At 41.8% G+C, this 16,926-nt stretch overlaps 1 protein-coding gene across 7 annotated transcripts in view; it reads right to left on the reverse strand.

Moving 5' to 3' along the window:
- The window catches only part of ITPR1 (inositol 1,4,5-trisphosphate receptor type 1), a 385,201-nt gene that overhangs the window by 176,839 nt on the left and 191,436 nt on the right, over positions 1 to 16,926 (reverse strand). For all 7 annotated transcript variants that reach the window (XM_064274996.1, XM_064274992.1, XM_064274993.1 and 4 more), the window contains 10 exons: positions 12,454 to 12,705; positions 11,520 to 11,661; positions 10,396 to 10,549; positions 8,279 to 8,466; positions 7,219 to 7,357; positions 6,458 to 6,512; positions 3,594 to 3,759; positions 3,345 to 3,515; positions 2,591 to 2,656; positions 1,483 to 1,620 (listed from right to left, as the gene is read on the reverse strand). In XM_064274996.1, coding sequence (XP_064131066.1) covers positions 1,483 to 1,620; positions 2,591 to 2,656; positions 3,345 to 3,515; positions 3,594 to 3,759; positions 6,458 to 6,512; positions 7,219 to 7,357; positions 8,279 to 8,466; positions 10,396 to 10,549; positions 11,520 to 11,661; positions 12,454 to 12,705 — 1,471 coding nt within the window. The remainder of the gene's footprint in view (positions 1 to 1,482; positions 1,621 to 2,590; positions 2,657 to 3,344; positions 3,516 to 3,593; positions 3,760 to 6,457; positions 6,513 to 7,218; positions 7,358 to 8,278; positions 8,467 to 10,395; positions 10,550 to 11,519; positions 11,662 to 12,453; positions 12,706 to 16,926) is intronic.

Here is a 16,926-nt window from a genome sequence, read left to right on the forward strand (position 1 = left end):
TAGGCTGTAATCTTTATGAGAGCAGACTGACAAGTCTTCCTCTCATGGAGAAGCTGGTGGATTCATACCCCCAACCTTTCAGTTAGCAGATGAGCACCTAATCACTGTGCCACCAGGGCTCCTTAATGAGCTAATTAGTATAAAGGATTTAGCAAAGTGCCTGGCACCTTGCAAATATTCAAACTGTTCAAGAGGTAGAAGGTCTTCTTCAGGTGATTCTTCACTAACAAATTGGCCTCTCTGGTGATCACTTCTGAACTTGAGACCTGAGTTGAAGGCCTTGGACTCGAAGCCTCTCCAAGCCTTAGTCTCCTCGTCTATCAAATGGGAACATCACCACTGTCTCACTGGGTTTGTGAGCAGTAAATGAGTACTTTGGTATGTGCCTTGTCAGGTTACACAACAGATGTAAAGCACGGTTTATTCTGCATCCCTAAATCCCACCTCTACCAACAATGAATATGAATGTGAAAAACGTGATACAAAAGACAATATCTACGAACATAAAAGAATACTTAGAACAAAGTATCACCTGATAGATCCAAGTACTTAACTAGATGTTAGCATACTAGTAAGGATCTCACAAGTAGGCAAGTAAACACCAAGTTCTTCCCATACACATTTAATAACTTGTCCCAGGGTAGTGCAAAGAGTTAATGCACTCAGCTGCTAACTGAAAGGCTGGTGGTTCAAGTCCACCCAGAGGCACCTCAAAAGATGGTCTTGGCAATCTTCTTCCAAAAAATCAGCCACTGAAAAGCCCATGGTACACGGTTCTACTCTGACACGTGTGGGTCTGCCACAAGTAGGGCATCAACTCAAGAGCAACTGGTTGGTGGTAGTGTTTAAATTGCTTGAATAATATTGCAGATGACACTGTCTAGCACCAGCCCAGGTGCGAACATAGGTCTGTCAATTAAAACTCTGGATACAGAACAAGCTGCCTCTACTGAGGGGAGTGAGGGAAAAATAAATGCACTCTTCTTACTTTACATAATCTTAAAATAGTTGTTTATGGGTGATTTTCACTTTATTTTTATAATGTACTGTTCCATATAAAATATTCGAAGAGACAAAGGAAGACACGTGCTTAGAGGACACTGAGTTTCCATTAAGGGTGATGGAAAAATCTGGGAACAGTTAATGGTGATGGGTGAAAAACACGATGAACGTGATTAATGTCAGTGAGCTGTACATGTGTTCTGTTACCTATATACTTATCACAATAAAAAAAAAGGCAGACTGCAATACAATTTGTCCACAAAAACACCTGACATTGCTGACTTAAGACGTTTTGGCCCTAATAAATAACTCCATTTCTTTTGACATAATAATAATAGCAACAACCATAAACTGAAATCGCTTTGCAGGTACAGTAGCCTCCTCAGCTTCATTTCTTCACCAACAGTATCCACACGCGGAGGGTCTGAGGAGCCTGAGATGGGCCCCGCGCTTTGAGCAGCAGCGGTGGGCGGCCCTCACCTTCTCATATGGGATCTGCAGCAGCTCCAACACCACGGCGTGGGCGCCCATGTTCCGGAGCAGCCGCTGCTGCTGCTTCCTGCTCTTCCTGACTGAGGCACTCTCCTGGACGCAGAGTTTGCTAAGTCGAATCAAAATCTGGTAGAGAGAAAGAATTCAGCCTCAGAAAACTAGTGAAAAAGATTTCAGGGGGTGGTAGAGGGCAGGGAGGCCAAGAGGACTGCTATACATACACATAAAAACTTAAAATGAGGAGCTTTCTCCCAGTATACAGTGTCCTGGATGACTGCAACCAGCTGCACTACATAAGACCGAGAATATGCAGTGGATGTGGCTTCGACAGTAAGTGGGATAGCTCAGATAGACAGCTTAGATAGCACCGGCGTGGCATCACTGCCAAAGACTTGGGAAGTTTGTTCCGGGGTTAAAGAAAAAAAAAAAAAAAAAGCACACAAAGCTACCAACCTCCCAACTTTGAACTGCCTGATGCAAGGATTTCTAAAGAATTACAGTTCTCACTGATGGATACTATGTGCCCAACACTGAGATAAATCCTTTATAACTGTATCTTTTAATCCTTCCTTCAATTTGGAGACCTTCAGAAGTATGCAGTATTGGTTGCAGTTTATAGGTGAGGAAACTGAGGACACAGAAATGGTAAGTGGCGGAGCTGGGTCTCAAAACCCAGATCTGGTACTAAAAGCCATGCTCATAACCTCTGAGCTCTACTTTCTCCTGTTAAACTCAACGGTACGAAGGATGGAAAGCAGAGAAGGAGGAAATGAGGGAGTGAAAGAGAGACACAAACAGTGCGGAAGGAAGGGAAGGAGGGAGGGAGAGAAAAACATTTGTACTTACAATCTGACTATCATTAACTACAGCTCCTTAAACCAAACCAAACCCATTGCTGTCGAGACAATTCCGACTCATAGTGACCCTACAGGACAGAGTAGAACTGCCCCATAGAGTTTCCAAGGAGTACCTGGCAGATCTGAGCTGCCGTCCCCTTGATTAGCAGCTACAGCACTTAGCCACTATACCACCAGGGTTTCCACAGCTCCTTAGAGAATTATTAAAGAAGGAAAAAAGACAGTGGGGGTGGGCTTACCTCTTTCACCACCCTGTAGTTGTAGCTGCTTGTACTTTCATGCTTTTGAGACTTGTTATTCCCCTCCTAGGAACCAAAATGAATGTAACTGTGTTTTGTGTAACTCTTGGGGTACCATCCATTTGTAAGGGTTAGCTCCACCCTTTACAAAAAAGCCATGAGTTCTATACTGTTTTTCCAACAGTTGTGCTGGATTTATGCCCAAACCATCTACTTACTCACCCTCAACTCTCTTCTGACTGACAGCATTTCACAGATATGGGAGCAGATGATGAGTCAGGCCAGGGCTCGAGAACAGGCTTCCCCCAAGGGAGTTTCTGCTGTCAAGTCAATTCCAACTCATAGTGACCCTACAGGACAGGGTAGAACTGCCCCATAGGGTTTCCAAGGCTATAATCTTTACAGTAGCAGACTGCCACATCTTTCTCCCATGCAGCCACTGGTAGGTTCAAACCGCTGTCCTTTCAGTTAGCAGTCATGCGCTTAACCACTGCACCACCAGGACTCCTCTCTAAGGAAAACCTGGTGCTAATTCACTCAACACTACATCTATCACACATGATCCAAGGTGGCAGGGGAGACAGAGCTAAACTTCGGTTTTACAGCTCATCTCCTAGGAGACCAGCTGTTACCCCGGCTATTTAAAAAGGTCTCTTAGGAATAAAGCCCATCCTATAACCTGCATTTATATCTGCAGTGACTTGTTTTAAGGTGCCCTCTAGCTACGTTGCAGGGTAACATATGCATCACTCACCTCTGTTTTCTTATGCTCATTTTCACCAGATGCACCATCCATCACCTCATCAGGGCCCTGCCCTTTGTACACCCAGAGCTCTGACTTTTCCACGATGGACCTCAGCTGATCCAAGTCTTGTTTGATCTGTTTGTAGTTGTCCACATCTTGGCTGGTAACAAGCAGTTGCACCTTAACAAACGCGCAATCCGTTAGTTGCATATGGCAGCTTCTCTGACAGACAACACACACAGGAGCAACTCAAGCTACCTGCTTGAAGGCCTGGAGCACCTCCTGCCTCTGGCTGAAGTGCCGGAAGAGCAGCTGCAGGGCCCCTGACACCAAGGGTGGGTAGTCGTGCATCGTCAAATGCAGCAAGACTCGGAGGAAGGTCCTGCCGCCATGATCGTCCAAGTCCAAGGGAGTGTTCTCCTCACTATAAGAATGTGGAGGGAGGAAGGCCAAATGAACCACACAAGCCCTTCTCTCAGGGACCTTGGACCCAGGCACACCTAAGCCATTTAGATTTTTAACACTATCTTCTACCTCATGGGACTTGACTTTTAACTAGCTTCTTTAACAAGACAATCTTGCTTTATCTCCAGCTATATCATGAAGTGCAAGGACAGTTAAGATGTCACAATTGTCAAATTTTAAACCAAAGCCCCTAACCTCCCAGAGTGACAGGACTAGCTTTACAACTTGGGTCAAGAACTCCCAATTAGCTGGGCCTCTGTGGTCTGACAAACAGTTGTGTTTCTCTTGAGTTATTAGTTTATTTATTTATTTTTATCAACCAGTTTGCCATCAAGGTGACTTAGACTCATGGTGACCCTATGTGTATTAAAGTAGAACTGTGCTCCACAGGGTTTTTAATGGCTGATTTTTTGAAGTAGATCACCAGGCCATTCTTCCGAGGCACCTCGGGTAGATTCAAACTGCCAGCCTCTCGGTTATAGTTGAGTATGTTAACCGTCTGCACCTCCCAGAGACTTCTATTTTTCTTTAAGATGCTGTAATCCAATGTTTATCAAACACTACGTGGTGAAGGACCAGTTTTCTTTATTTTCAACCTGTAGCCAACTGATACTCTTGGTCTGTATCTTTTTCAATGACATAAGCCCACTCACTGATCATCCATTTGATGTCAGGGCAATGTCAAATTGTCATGGAAGTATCTGTATGCTTACTCTCATGTTCTGTACTTACCTGTCACAATTTGGTAAAACACAGCTCAGTCTCATGGACCCCGCTTTGAGAAGCACTGCCATAAACCATTAAAACTCAAGTGTTCTTTAAAATGGGATTAATGAGCATACTATCAGGACTAGCTCAGTGGCAGCATTTTCACATTCCATGAAGGTAGCTCAGGTTTGATTCCTGGCCAGTGCACCTCATGCGTAGCCACTACCCATCTGGAGGTTTACGTGTTGCTATGATGCTGAACAGGTTTCAGCAGCAGCTGATGACAATAGCAACTCAATAGCTGTGGTAATTTGTCTTATTTATACAACTAAAAAGTTACTAAGCACATCCTGGATCAAATGGCAAATCGCCCCATCACTGAGTACTACCCCCCAATTACTGTGTCACTGTCTGCACTGTGTCCACAATGAAATGAATACCATATGGGAAGACCTTAGTGGTTGAAAATTTAACAAGAAAAGCACAGAGTGCATTTATTATGTAAATACTGTATTCATGCTTCTAAAGGGGAGCACAGTATGCTGTGCGAAGGACGCTTCCCTGCTGTTGAGTGTGAGGAAAATGGCGGCAGAGCTGTGTCATCACATATCACCTGGAAGCATCCTCACACTGAACTCAAAACACCCCATGTAAGTTTCAGAAAAGCATCTTCCATCATAGTGAATAACAGTGCTGATTCCAACATCACAGGTTTTATATTTAGTGTTGAGACAGACTGTTAACACTAGTGGCCCTGAACCAACTGTGCCCTTGGCTTAGTCACACCCTTCTGTAGGCCCTCCCACATTGACACTGGGTTTGGCCGTGTGATTTTATCCGATCAACAGGACATTAGCAAACACAATGCAAGCAAAGAATTGATTAGTTCTTGCATATTGTTGGCTTATCCTATTGAAATGCTTGCTGTTGGAGCTAGCCATCATATTGTAAAGAGTCCCAAGTTACCTACACGGACAGAAAGAAAGGTCCCAACATTACAGGCATTCCTGCCAAAGTGCCAAAAATGTTAGCAAAGTTAACTTGGTTGGGCCAACCCTAGTCACCCTCTCACTGTAGTCACAGGGAAGACCCCATCAAGACCAGCAGAAGAACCAGCCAGCTTAGCCCAGTCAACCCACAGAACTGTGAGAGATAACAACACGGTTGTAGTTTCAATCTATTACATTTTTGAAGTAGTTTGTTATGCAGCAATAGATAACCAAAACAAGTATGTAATTTTTAAAAGTTATGTTTCTAGGGTGTTTATACGAAGTCTGGAGCTCTGGTAGCACAATGGTGAAGAGCTAGGACTGCTAACTAAAAGTCAGCCGTTTGAATCCATCAGCCACTCCTTGGAAATCCTGTGGGGCAGTACTCTGTCCTATAGGGTTGCTATGAATTTGAATCAACCTGATGGCAACATACCAGGTCTTATGCTTGTCGGTATTTAAGTCTCATAACAAAAATATTTTAAGTCAACACTGAACAATCTGATCTTTTTAAAAGGGGTTCATACATTACTCTAATGTCAAGAACAAGGAAAGAACAGATTGTGTTTCAACAAAGAGCTTCTAAAGAGTTCAGGGATAAAATTTTAGCCTATCATCAGCAAAAGTACCTGATCTTACTAACTTAATTCTGTTTTGAGCCTCATCCCCATATTCTTTCCTTTGCCTCTATTTCCTCATCGTTTTTTTAACTCTTGGAATGCAGTTAACTTGGGAAACCTCATTAAACCCTTTCTGTCTTAGGAAAGCGCACACACACATACACAAAATCAGGCCAACCAGACTTGAGCATTCAAGAGTTCAAAGAAGCACTAAAACAAAAACTTAGCCCAAAAACTAAACCATTACTAGTACACAGAAGGAAAAGCTTTGAGAACTATGTAAAAAGAGCCTCCTAAAACCTAGAATCACCTAAAGAACAGCAACTGAAAATATACTTTCCTTCCTCCAAAGATGCCTTCTGCTTGCTCTTCAATGTGTTCAAAGTCGAGAGCACCTATAAAGTTAAAGACCACAACTTCAGATACAGGAAGGTCTGAAAATATGGTGTTGGTGAACTTACCCCAAAATAGCACTGCTCCTGCCATGGGTTAACCCCAGACCTTCTAAAATTATATATTGCAAAGCTATGAAGCCAGGTCAACCAGATCACACTAGTCAATGGCTCTGGTTTGCAGTGTCCCACACTCCTGTCATTTTTCTACTCACTGCATGGTCTCTGGCTAAACTAGAGTGATGGTCTCATTCCAAGGGAGGTTAGGGCCTGATGGGTGCGATTATTTCTACCACCATCCTGTCCCTTACCCTTCACCACTATTTCCTAAGCAGTGAGAAACTTCTATCACAAGTAAAAGTTGTTAGTGGACCAAAAGGTTTCTTCTCAAGTTTTTTTTTTTTTTCTTTTTTTTGTACTTCTTAAATAGCCACAACACTAGAAACCTCAGTTGTTCTATGACTTAGGCACTCCAAGATGGAAAGAAACAAGATTTATCCAAGAAGGAATCTGGGCTCTTTCCATTATTCTCCTATCCCAAAAGGATAACTCCCAACATCTTGTTTTAAACTTCAATGATCCTCACACCTATGCACACATTATCCCCTATTTCTAGAAGCACATTTCTAAAAGACACTGTTTGGATTCCTAGTTTTCATTAGACCCAGATCCTCTCCTAGGGCTGAAATCCCTTTCTGGAATCACTAACCTGGTACATTACTTGGGCCCTCTTGGCTGCTGCTTCCGGAGGATGTTTCCGAGGTCTGGGAATTGCTTTCATCAAACTCCCGCTTAAATATACACAGGAGGCAGGAGATCCTATAATCCAACCTCACATTCAAAATAAACTAAAGATTCAAGTGGAAATGGAAACAGATTGGTTACATTAACATACCATCTTTAGCACTTTGCCAAGCCACCACACTCTGGCTGGGCCTGGTATCAGCAACATCAATTACCTGAAGCACAAAGTGAGCCAAATGTTTGGCTTAGATTTCAACAATTACTTTAACAACACCAGACTTCCATGGGGCCTATCAAGCCTGCCCATAGCATCTTAAGTAAACTTCAGCATCTAGGCAATTAATTTAACAATTGGAACACTAAATTACTCACCACAACCCTCCCTCCCCATCTCCTATAAAAAACTACTTTATTTCAGCAACTATTGAACGCCAATCCTGGGCCTGCCACTGAGAGGGGTAAAGTTGACTGCTTTTAATTCGGGAGAATTGAGAGAGAAAATTTTGTTTTTACGACTGAGAATGAGCTTGCTTCATATTTTCTACTTCTGATTGTTTCCTCTGATCTAGCTACTAACCCTTGGGCTCCCTCTTCTTTCACTTCCTATATTCCAGCATAGTTACCCCATAACTATTAACAGGGCCAAAAAGAAAGGTCAACAACCAGTTGGCATTGGTTGAGGTTCTCACAGACATTCTCCCTTTCCCATTCTCCTTGTCTCCATCTCATCCTCTTGGCAACCTTATCCAATCTCAGGGTCATCACCTCTCCCAGAGAGAGACATGCTATAGTAATTACATGAAGTTTACATATGACTGGAGGGACAAAGCCATGTTGGGGAGGGGTAAGAGATAACAGTAGAGGTATTAGGAGGGCCCAGTTCATAAATGGCAATGAGGGCTGGCTGAGCTAAGAATTTTACCATTTTCTTCCCCCAAAACTTTGGTGATACATCTAAACAGGGGGACTAGATCTGAAGCACCCCCCTGTGAAGTACCCCCTCCCCACCTCTGACTGATGGTTACCTGGAGTATTTCAATGATCTTCAGCTTGGTGTCCATGACCATGATGTCCTCCTTCTCTGGCTCTGCCTGCTTCACATTGCCTTCAGGGGCAGCTGCCATGGGAGTCATGGGCAAGAAGCCTCCTCCCCGGAGCACCACCTGGGTCATCAGCTCTCCAACCCCATGGATGGACCTCATTACGTTACTGCCTAGGAAGGGCCAGAGACAGACCATGGTCACAACACCACCCAGAGAGTGCCCTCAGGCACCTGGAAAGGGGCACGGGCACTTTTAGACAAATTATTTAACATGTCCCTGTTCAGATACACACTGAAGGCCCTAGGAACCTGGAAAGGTTAATACTCATAAACATTTTGGGCTCCTGGGAGGAGTGAAAAAACGTGGGCTTTGAACTCCCCAATGGAGTATTTTTGCATATTAACTCACCTGCCAAATTTTATCGATCACCTACTATATGCTTGTTTCTGTGCCTAGAACTAGAGAGCACAAGAGTTAACAATGCACAAATCCTGGGGCTGCAACCAACAGCCGCATCATTCTGGGTACATGATATTACCTCTGAGGCTCAGCTTCCTCTTTTATAAAATAAGAATTAAGGAGCTCAACAACATGATTAATGGTATTAATGACTTAGCAGAGCACCTAGAAAATAAAGGGAGGTAAGGAAATGTACACTCAACCCTCACTATTCACAGATTTCATATTTGTGAATTCACCTACTCACTAAAATTGATTTGCAGGCCCTAGATCAATACTCACGGTACCTTCATGGTCACTTGCAGACATGTGCAGAATGGTGAAAAATTTGAGTCGCCTGATGTGGACGTTCCCAGCTGAGGCTGAACATGGCCACATTCTGCCTTCAGCTTTCACACTATAAACAAGTGTACTTTTTGTGATGAATTTAGTGCCACATTTTTTTGCATCTGTGTGAGTTTTATTGGTGATTTTGCCGTTTAAAATGGCCCCGAAGTGTAGTGCTGAAGTGTTCCTAAGCACAAGAAGGCTGCGATGTGCCTTATGGAGAAAATGTGCGTGTTAGACAAGCTTTGTCCAGGCGTGAGTTACAGTGCTGTTGGCCATTAGTTCAATGTTAATGAATCAACAATATTTATTAAATAAGGTGTTTTTAATGAGAAACACACATAAAACAAGGTTACGTACTGATCGGGTCATGAAAATGTTGCAACCAGAGGTTCATAGGAACCTAACCCTAGGTTTCCCTAGGAGCAATGGTTCAGTGTCTGCTAATTCAGTGTTTGTGGTGACTTTACAGAACATAACAGCTGTGAATAATGAGAAATGATTGTACTTTTTCTGTTCTAGTTGCAGAAGACCAGTTAAACAATGACCAATACACGAACACCTAATGTGTTCTGATTCCTGACCCTAAAACAGAGGGGGAAAAAAAAAAAGCATATAATGTCAGATTTTCCTACTTAAAAGGAATTCACAGAGCAGAAATGGGATATCCAGATAAAAGCCTGGGTTTTATATTATCATAAACTCGATGGCAACGAGTTTTGGTTTTTTAATATCAAGGGCCTCAGGACACATCAAGAACAATGAAAGACATGTATTTTTAATAGATAAACAGTCAAGTAGTTAGGTAACTTTCAAATGGTTCAGCAAAATATGTGAACACACACATGCTCAAATATAAGTACAATATACAAACTTTAATAGATAAAAGAAATACAGAGAAATGTTTGTAATGGTTGAATCTAAGCTGTACCCCGTACCTGTTGCCGTCGAGTCGATTCTGACTCATAGCAACCCTAAAAGACAGAGTAGAACTGCCCATAGGGTTTCCAAAGAGCGCCTGGTGGATTTGAACTGCCGGCCTTTTGGTTAGCAGCCATAGAACTTAACCGCTACGCCACCAGGGTTTCCATCTAAGCTCTAAGTATATGGATATCCACTGTACTATTCTTTCAGCTCTTCTTTATATTTGAAAATGTTCATTATGAAAAGCTGGGAAAAGAACAAGGAAAGGACATGACATCACATGGGAAAGTATGGCAAGAGTAGAAGAAACAGAAGAGGCTGGGAGGGCAACTCTCGTATGGATGGGTGTGTCAGTTCATCACTCTTCAACTTTTCCACATCATTCTTACCTTTACTCTCTTCTCCTTTAGCCATCTTGCTAATGGGGAAGATGGTCGTCACATGCACACAGTCTAATATGGCCAGGAGGATCTTGGTTAATCGTAGAAGGTCAGAGAAGTTGTAGAAACCAAAGTAGATCAGATTCCTAGCTAAATTCACAACCTATTACGTTATTAAAAAAAAAAAAAAAAAAAGATGGTATTAAACAAACTGTATCCTTTACTTCCATTTGATGTTGGCTAGTTTGTAAATGACTCATTCTGACCTTCCTATAGTAAGCAAGGAAACTCTGGTGGTATAGTGGTTAAGAGCTACAGCTGCTAACAAGAAGGTCAGCAGTTCGAATCCACCAGGCATTCCTTGGAAACTACAGGGCAATTCTACTCTGTCCTATAGGGTCACTATGAGTCGGAATCAACGCGACAGCAACGAGTTTGGCTTGGGTTTGTCATAGCTTTTTTTTTTTTAGAGAAGTCATAATTTGCTTGTAATTTCTTGAAAAAAATTGATTTTGTTTCATCAGAAGGAAAAATAAGCAATGAAAGCCTGTAAAACTCCTGATCTGACCTGATGACTAGTTAATAAAAAATAGACCTAATCATTTGGTCTATGTAGCTTCCCAAAATAATACTTGGCAAGCCAAATTATGCCCAACAAGATCACAAAAACCTCCGAATAACTATGTAATATTAGCAGAGGAAGAGAAGAACTCAAATCCTTGGAAATATAGCTCCAAAACACAAAACTAGCCCCAAAGAGAAAACATTTTATCTCAAAGGGAATATGGATTTGTGTTCCTCAAACGATTAATCAATGGAACCGATCCCAAGCACATCTGCTTCTTTCCTGTCATTTTTAATATAAAGTCCAGAGATACACAGAGTTCTATCATTTTACATGAGTCAATTCACCATACATATTTCTTTAAAAAAGTATACCTACTATTAGGCCAAGTGGCTAATACAAGTTCTACCTTTCATTCTGGAACAAAGCTGAGCTAGATTCCTTGTTACTACAAAACTAGACCATCACGATAAAAACCACTGCATATTAAAATATTTTCTATGTGCCCCATAATAAAATGGCCACTGAAAATCGGAAAAAGCACACAGACCACAGCATCATGAGTTACCTCAAACGTGAGCTTATTTTTCTCCTTATCAGAGAAAGGAAACCTCTGGCAAACCACATCTCTTAAATATTCCTCCACAAACTCCATAGTCTGTGCAAATCTCTCCTTGATTTCATCTTTGGAAGTTCCACTACTATCATAACTAAAATGAAAGGAGAAAGAAGAGGAGATAAAATTTCAAATTCTTCCCAGTGAGGCCCTCCCTCAAAATTCAACACTCTTCTCCCCAACACTTCCTATTCCCGCCCCTACTTTATCCTTTCCTTAGCACGTATCTCCACCATATTTACTTTACTCATTAATCTTGTCTTCTATCTTGCCCTACTACTGTAGGATTGTTTTCTATGTAGTTTGATTCCTGACATAATCCTTGAACCATACATGCAATAGACATTTAAATATTTGATGAATGAAGGTAAGAGATATCAAAATACAGTCATGCTGGCAAATGTTATGTTACATATATTTTTACCAAAAAATTTTTTAAATGAAAAGAAAATACGATCATGCTGTCTTTTACATTCTTGAGGAAAGAATATTTGCTATCCACTTAATGAAACTCATAGTTTGAGTTTAAAGAAAAAATAAGTAAATAACTTCAGTTTTCCTCAGCCCATATCTAGATTTAAACTGACCATATATGATTTATCTACTGCTACACAGAACATTATAAATAATAGGTTTAAGTGACACGAAGGAGCCCTGGTGGCACAGTAGTTAAGCACTTGGCTGCTAACCAAAAGGTTAGCAGTTCTGAACCCACCAGTGGCTTCGTAGGAGAAAAGACCTGGTATTACAGGTATCAAAGCCCAGGAAACCCTATGCGGCAGTTCTATTCTGTCCTATATGGTCACCATGAGTCAGAGTTGACTTGACGGAACACAACAACAACAAAGTGATTGAGGTCTTGGCAATGAGAGGAAGTGAGGCTCACTCATCAATGGCGATCTCAGAGGGAATCTCCGACCAGAGGCGGGCGTATTTCACGGGTGTGACTTGTTCCTGGGGATCTCGGTCCACATGCATATGAAGCATGAGTCGGCAGAAGGATGCCCGCAAGTCATAGGGCAGGTTCTCGTCAGACATGCAGCGGAGAATGAGATCAACGTCCAGCTGGCCCGATATGTCATTGATGGCCAAGTATTGGCGGTCCAGACACATCCTGGCAAAGAGGTTCAGCTGATACCTGGAGAAAAGGAAAACTCCATCAGGCTCACATGCCCAGGAGTCATCCAGGAAGAATGGAAACACATAGTAGGCTAGTCCTACACAGCGGCCCCAACATTGGAGGAGTGGCATTTGACCATCTGAACATATACATCAACTCCTCCGAGCTGCTTTTTGTACACTAAATTTCGGTTTTTGTGCCAAGCTGAAAAAGGAACGTTTCAAGCTACCCCACAGGGTGTGGGTTGTCAGGCAACAGTCACACACCTCTATCCAGCTATGCTGGAATAATAATGAGCCTACTTGATTCATTCTGTCCTTAGTTATCTTACAAAAGGGGAAAAAATGCTTAGGTCTAAGGTGGCCTTGTCTACTCCTTCAGTTGTGTTTTTATATAGTACATTAAAGACCATGTAGGAAATGTTGAAGATTATGCCCATATTGAGTCTAATCAGAAATTTTATAATATTTTTAGGCTCTTACGGAAACCCTGGTGGCATAGTGGTTAAGTGCTACGGCTGCTAACCAAAGGGTAGGCAGTTTGAATCCGCCAGGCGCTCCTTGGAAACTCTATGGGGCAGTTCTACTCTGTCCTATAGGGTCACTATAAGTTGGAATTGACTTGATGGCACTGGGTTTGGTTTTGGTTTATGTAAGTCTACACTTTGATCCCTATACAAAAAAAAAAAAAAAACAAACAAAACATGCCCCCAAATTGGAAACTCCTCAAAATGTCTTAGACTTTCTTCCTTACACAATTACACATGGCCTTTTGTTAACTTTCAACCTTGACCAGTTAAGAAACTTTGTCTCATCTACTCTTGGGGGAAAATTTATCAAAAATTTACAGAATAAACATGCTGTCAATGTGAAATAATAAGAAAGCCATAAGCTTCCAAACTGTCAAATATTGGCTTCTGAATTTAAAACCATATTTATTACTGCCATGGCTTGAATTGTGTCCCCCCAAAAATGTGTGTATCAACTTGGTTAGGTCATGATTCCCAGTACTATGTAGTTGTCCTCCATTTTGTGATTGTAATTTTATGTTGAAAGGATTAGGGTGGGATTGTAATACCACTCTCACTCAGGTCACCTTCCTGATCCAACGTAGAAGGAGTTTCCCTGGAGTGTAGCCTGCACCACCTCTTCTCTCTCAAGAGAGTAATGGAAAGAGATGCCAACAGAGAGTTGGGAACCTCATACCACCAAGAAAGCAGCACCAGGAGCAGAGCACATCCTTTGGACCCAGGTCCCTGTACCTGAGAAACTCCTCAACCAGGAGAAGACTAAGGATAAGGACCTTCCTCCAGAGCCAACAAAGACAGAAAGCCTTCCCCTGGAGCTGATACCCTGAATTTGGACTTGTAACCTACTAGACTATGAGAGAATAAATTTCTCTTTGTTAAAGTCATCCACTTGTGGTATTTCTGCTATAGCAGTACTAGATGGCTAAGACAATTACCAATAGCCACAATTTGAAAATATTCTCAACCTTAATAGATATCAGCGAATGCAAACTAAAACACGGTTCTATTTCACACTTATAAGATTAACATAAAATGAAAAAGGCATCATAATATTCAAAGTTACCAAAGACATGAGGAAAGAAATGTTCTCATCTACAAACAATGGGAGTGCGCAGTGAAAGATTCAATTTAGGACAGCTTAGGAAAGTTTAAAATATGCATAACCTCCAATCTAATAATTTCATTTCTGGTATGGAATGGAAACTCTTACACGTATGCACAGATAAATTTGAACAAGGATGTATCCTGATACCAAACCCCACTGCCATCGCATCGATTCTGACTCATAGTGACCCTATAGGACAGAGTAGAACTGCCCCAAAGAGTTTCCAAGGAGCACCTGGCAGATTTGAACTGGTGACATCTTGGTTAGTAGCCGTAGCACTTAACCACTACGCCACCAGGGTTTCTGTATCCTGATAGGAAAAATTAAATTGTAGCATGGAATATCAGATAGCAATGAAAATGTGGTACGTTCATCTAATGGAACACCGCTCAGCAGTTAAAGAAATGGATCTTCATCTATTAACGTGGATTCATTCCAGAAACAGTTCTGAATAAATAAGGCAAGTTGCAGAATTACAAACATTACCATTCACAGAAAATTCTAAAAATAGGTAAAATACTCCATTATTATGGGTGGGTGCAAATAAATGCAGTAGAACAGCAACATGCGAGTGTGCGAGGATACACACTATGTGCATGGATGGAAGAGAAGAGAATAGAATATGGGAGGTCAGAAAGGGTATTTATTTTATTTAAAAATACTGGAAACACTTCTTCATCTTCCCTTTCCCTTTCTTTCTCCTAAAGTATTTATTGGTTCTCTTCCTTTCTTTTCCTTTCCCTTCCCTTCCCTCGTGGCAAAAAGGCCAGCAGACCTTAGGACTGGGGCCAAGGAGACACTGGGGACAGAGGAGGTGGAAATGGGTTACAAACAACGGGATGAGCAAACAGGCAAACATACTGAGTACCTTGCAGCCAAGTTGCTCACTGTCGGAGGAGTTATGAAGATGGAAAGGGTAAAGACTAGAATAAATCTTACAGTATTAGAATGGCATTACACATACTGCGTGAATTCATGATTTTTATCATATACTTATATAGATAGACATATAAACGTGTGTGTGTGTGTAGTGTGAGAGAGAGAAATATGGAATTATGTTGCTGTTGTGTGTCTTCAAGTCGATTCTGACTCATTAGTGACCCTATAGGACAAGGTAGAACTGCCCCATAGGGTTTCTAGGGTGTAATCTTTACAACAGCACATCACCAGGTCTTTTCTCCTGAGGGGCAGCTGGTGGGTTTGAACTGCCAACCTTTCGGTTAGCAGCCAAGCACTTAACTACTGCACCACCAAGGCTCCTTATGGAAAGATACAAAAAAAAAATCAAACTCCTTGCCGTTAAGTCAATTCCGACTCATAGCAAAGCTAAAGTACAGAGTAGAACTGTCCCATAACATTTCCAAAGAGTGGAGAGATACATGTGTATGTGTACACACATAAGCACACATATTTCCTAGCTCTGTCTGCAAAAGTTCTGAGGTTGGTACTGTCGTCACTATTTCGCAGATAAACTGAGGTGTAAAGAAGTATGTAACTTGACTGATACATGTGCCACGGTGTGTATGTATACACCATATATACCTATACACTGTATATGTGTTGTTGTTGTTAGGTGCTGTCGAGTCGGTTCCAACTCATAGCGACCCTACACACAACAGAACGAAACACTGCCCGGTTGTGAGCCATCCTTACAATCGTTGTTATGTTTGAGTTCATCGTTGCAGCCACTGTGTCAATCCACCTCGTTGAGGGTCTTCCTCTTTTCCGCTGACCCTGTACTCTGCCAAGCATGATGTCCTTCTCCAGGGACCAATCCCTTCTGACAACATGTCCAAAGTATGTAAGATGCAGTCTCACCATCCTTGCCTCTAAGAAGCATTCCGGTTGTACCTCTTCCAAGACAGACCTGTTCGTTCTTTTGGCAGTCCATGGTATATTCAATATTCTTCACCAACACCACAATTCAAAGGCGTCAATTCTTCTTCAGTCTTCCTTATTCATTGTCCAGCTTTTGCGCGCATATAATACTATTTAAAATACCATGGCTTGGGTCAGGTGCACCTTAGTCTTCAAGGTGATATCTTTGCTCTTCAATACTTTAAAGAGGTCCTTTGCAGCAGATTTACCCAATGCAATGTGTATTTTGATTTCCTGACTGGTACTTCCATGGCTGTTGATTGTGGATCCAAGTAAAACGAAATCCTTGACAACTTCAATCTTTTCTCCATTTATCATGATGTTGCTCATTGCTCCAGCTGTGAGGATTTTTGTTTTATGTTGAGGTGCAAACCATACTGAAGGCTGTGGTCTTTGATCTTCATTAGCAAATGCTTCAAAAGTCCTCTTCACTTTCAGCAAGTAAGGTTGTGTCATTTGCATAACGCAGGTTGTTAATGAGTCTTGCTCCAATCCTGATGCCCCATTCTTCTTCATATAGTCCAGCTTCTCGTATTATTTGCTCAGCATACAGATTGAATAGGTATGGTGAAAGAATACAACCCTGACACACACCTTTCCTGACTTTAAACCAATCAGTATCCTCTTGCTCTGTCCAAACAACTGCCTCTTGATCTATGTAAAGGTTCCTCATGAGCATAATTAAGTGTTCTGGAATTCCCATTCTTCACAATGTTATCCATAATTT

Source organism: Loxodonta africana, chromosome 22 (genome assembly GCF_030014295.1).
Source record: "Loxodonta africana isolate mLoxAfr1 chromosome 22, mLoxAfr1.hap2, whole genome shotgun sequence".
NCBI classification, from domain to species: Eukaryota; Metazoa; Chordata; class Mammalia; order Proboscidea; family Elephantidae; genus Loxodonta; species Loxodonta africana.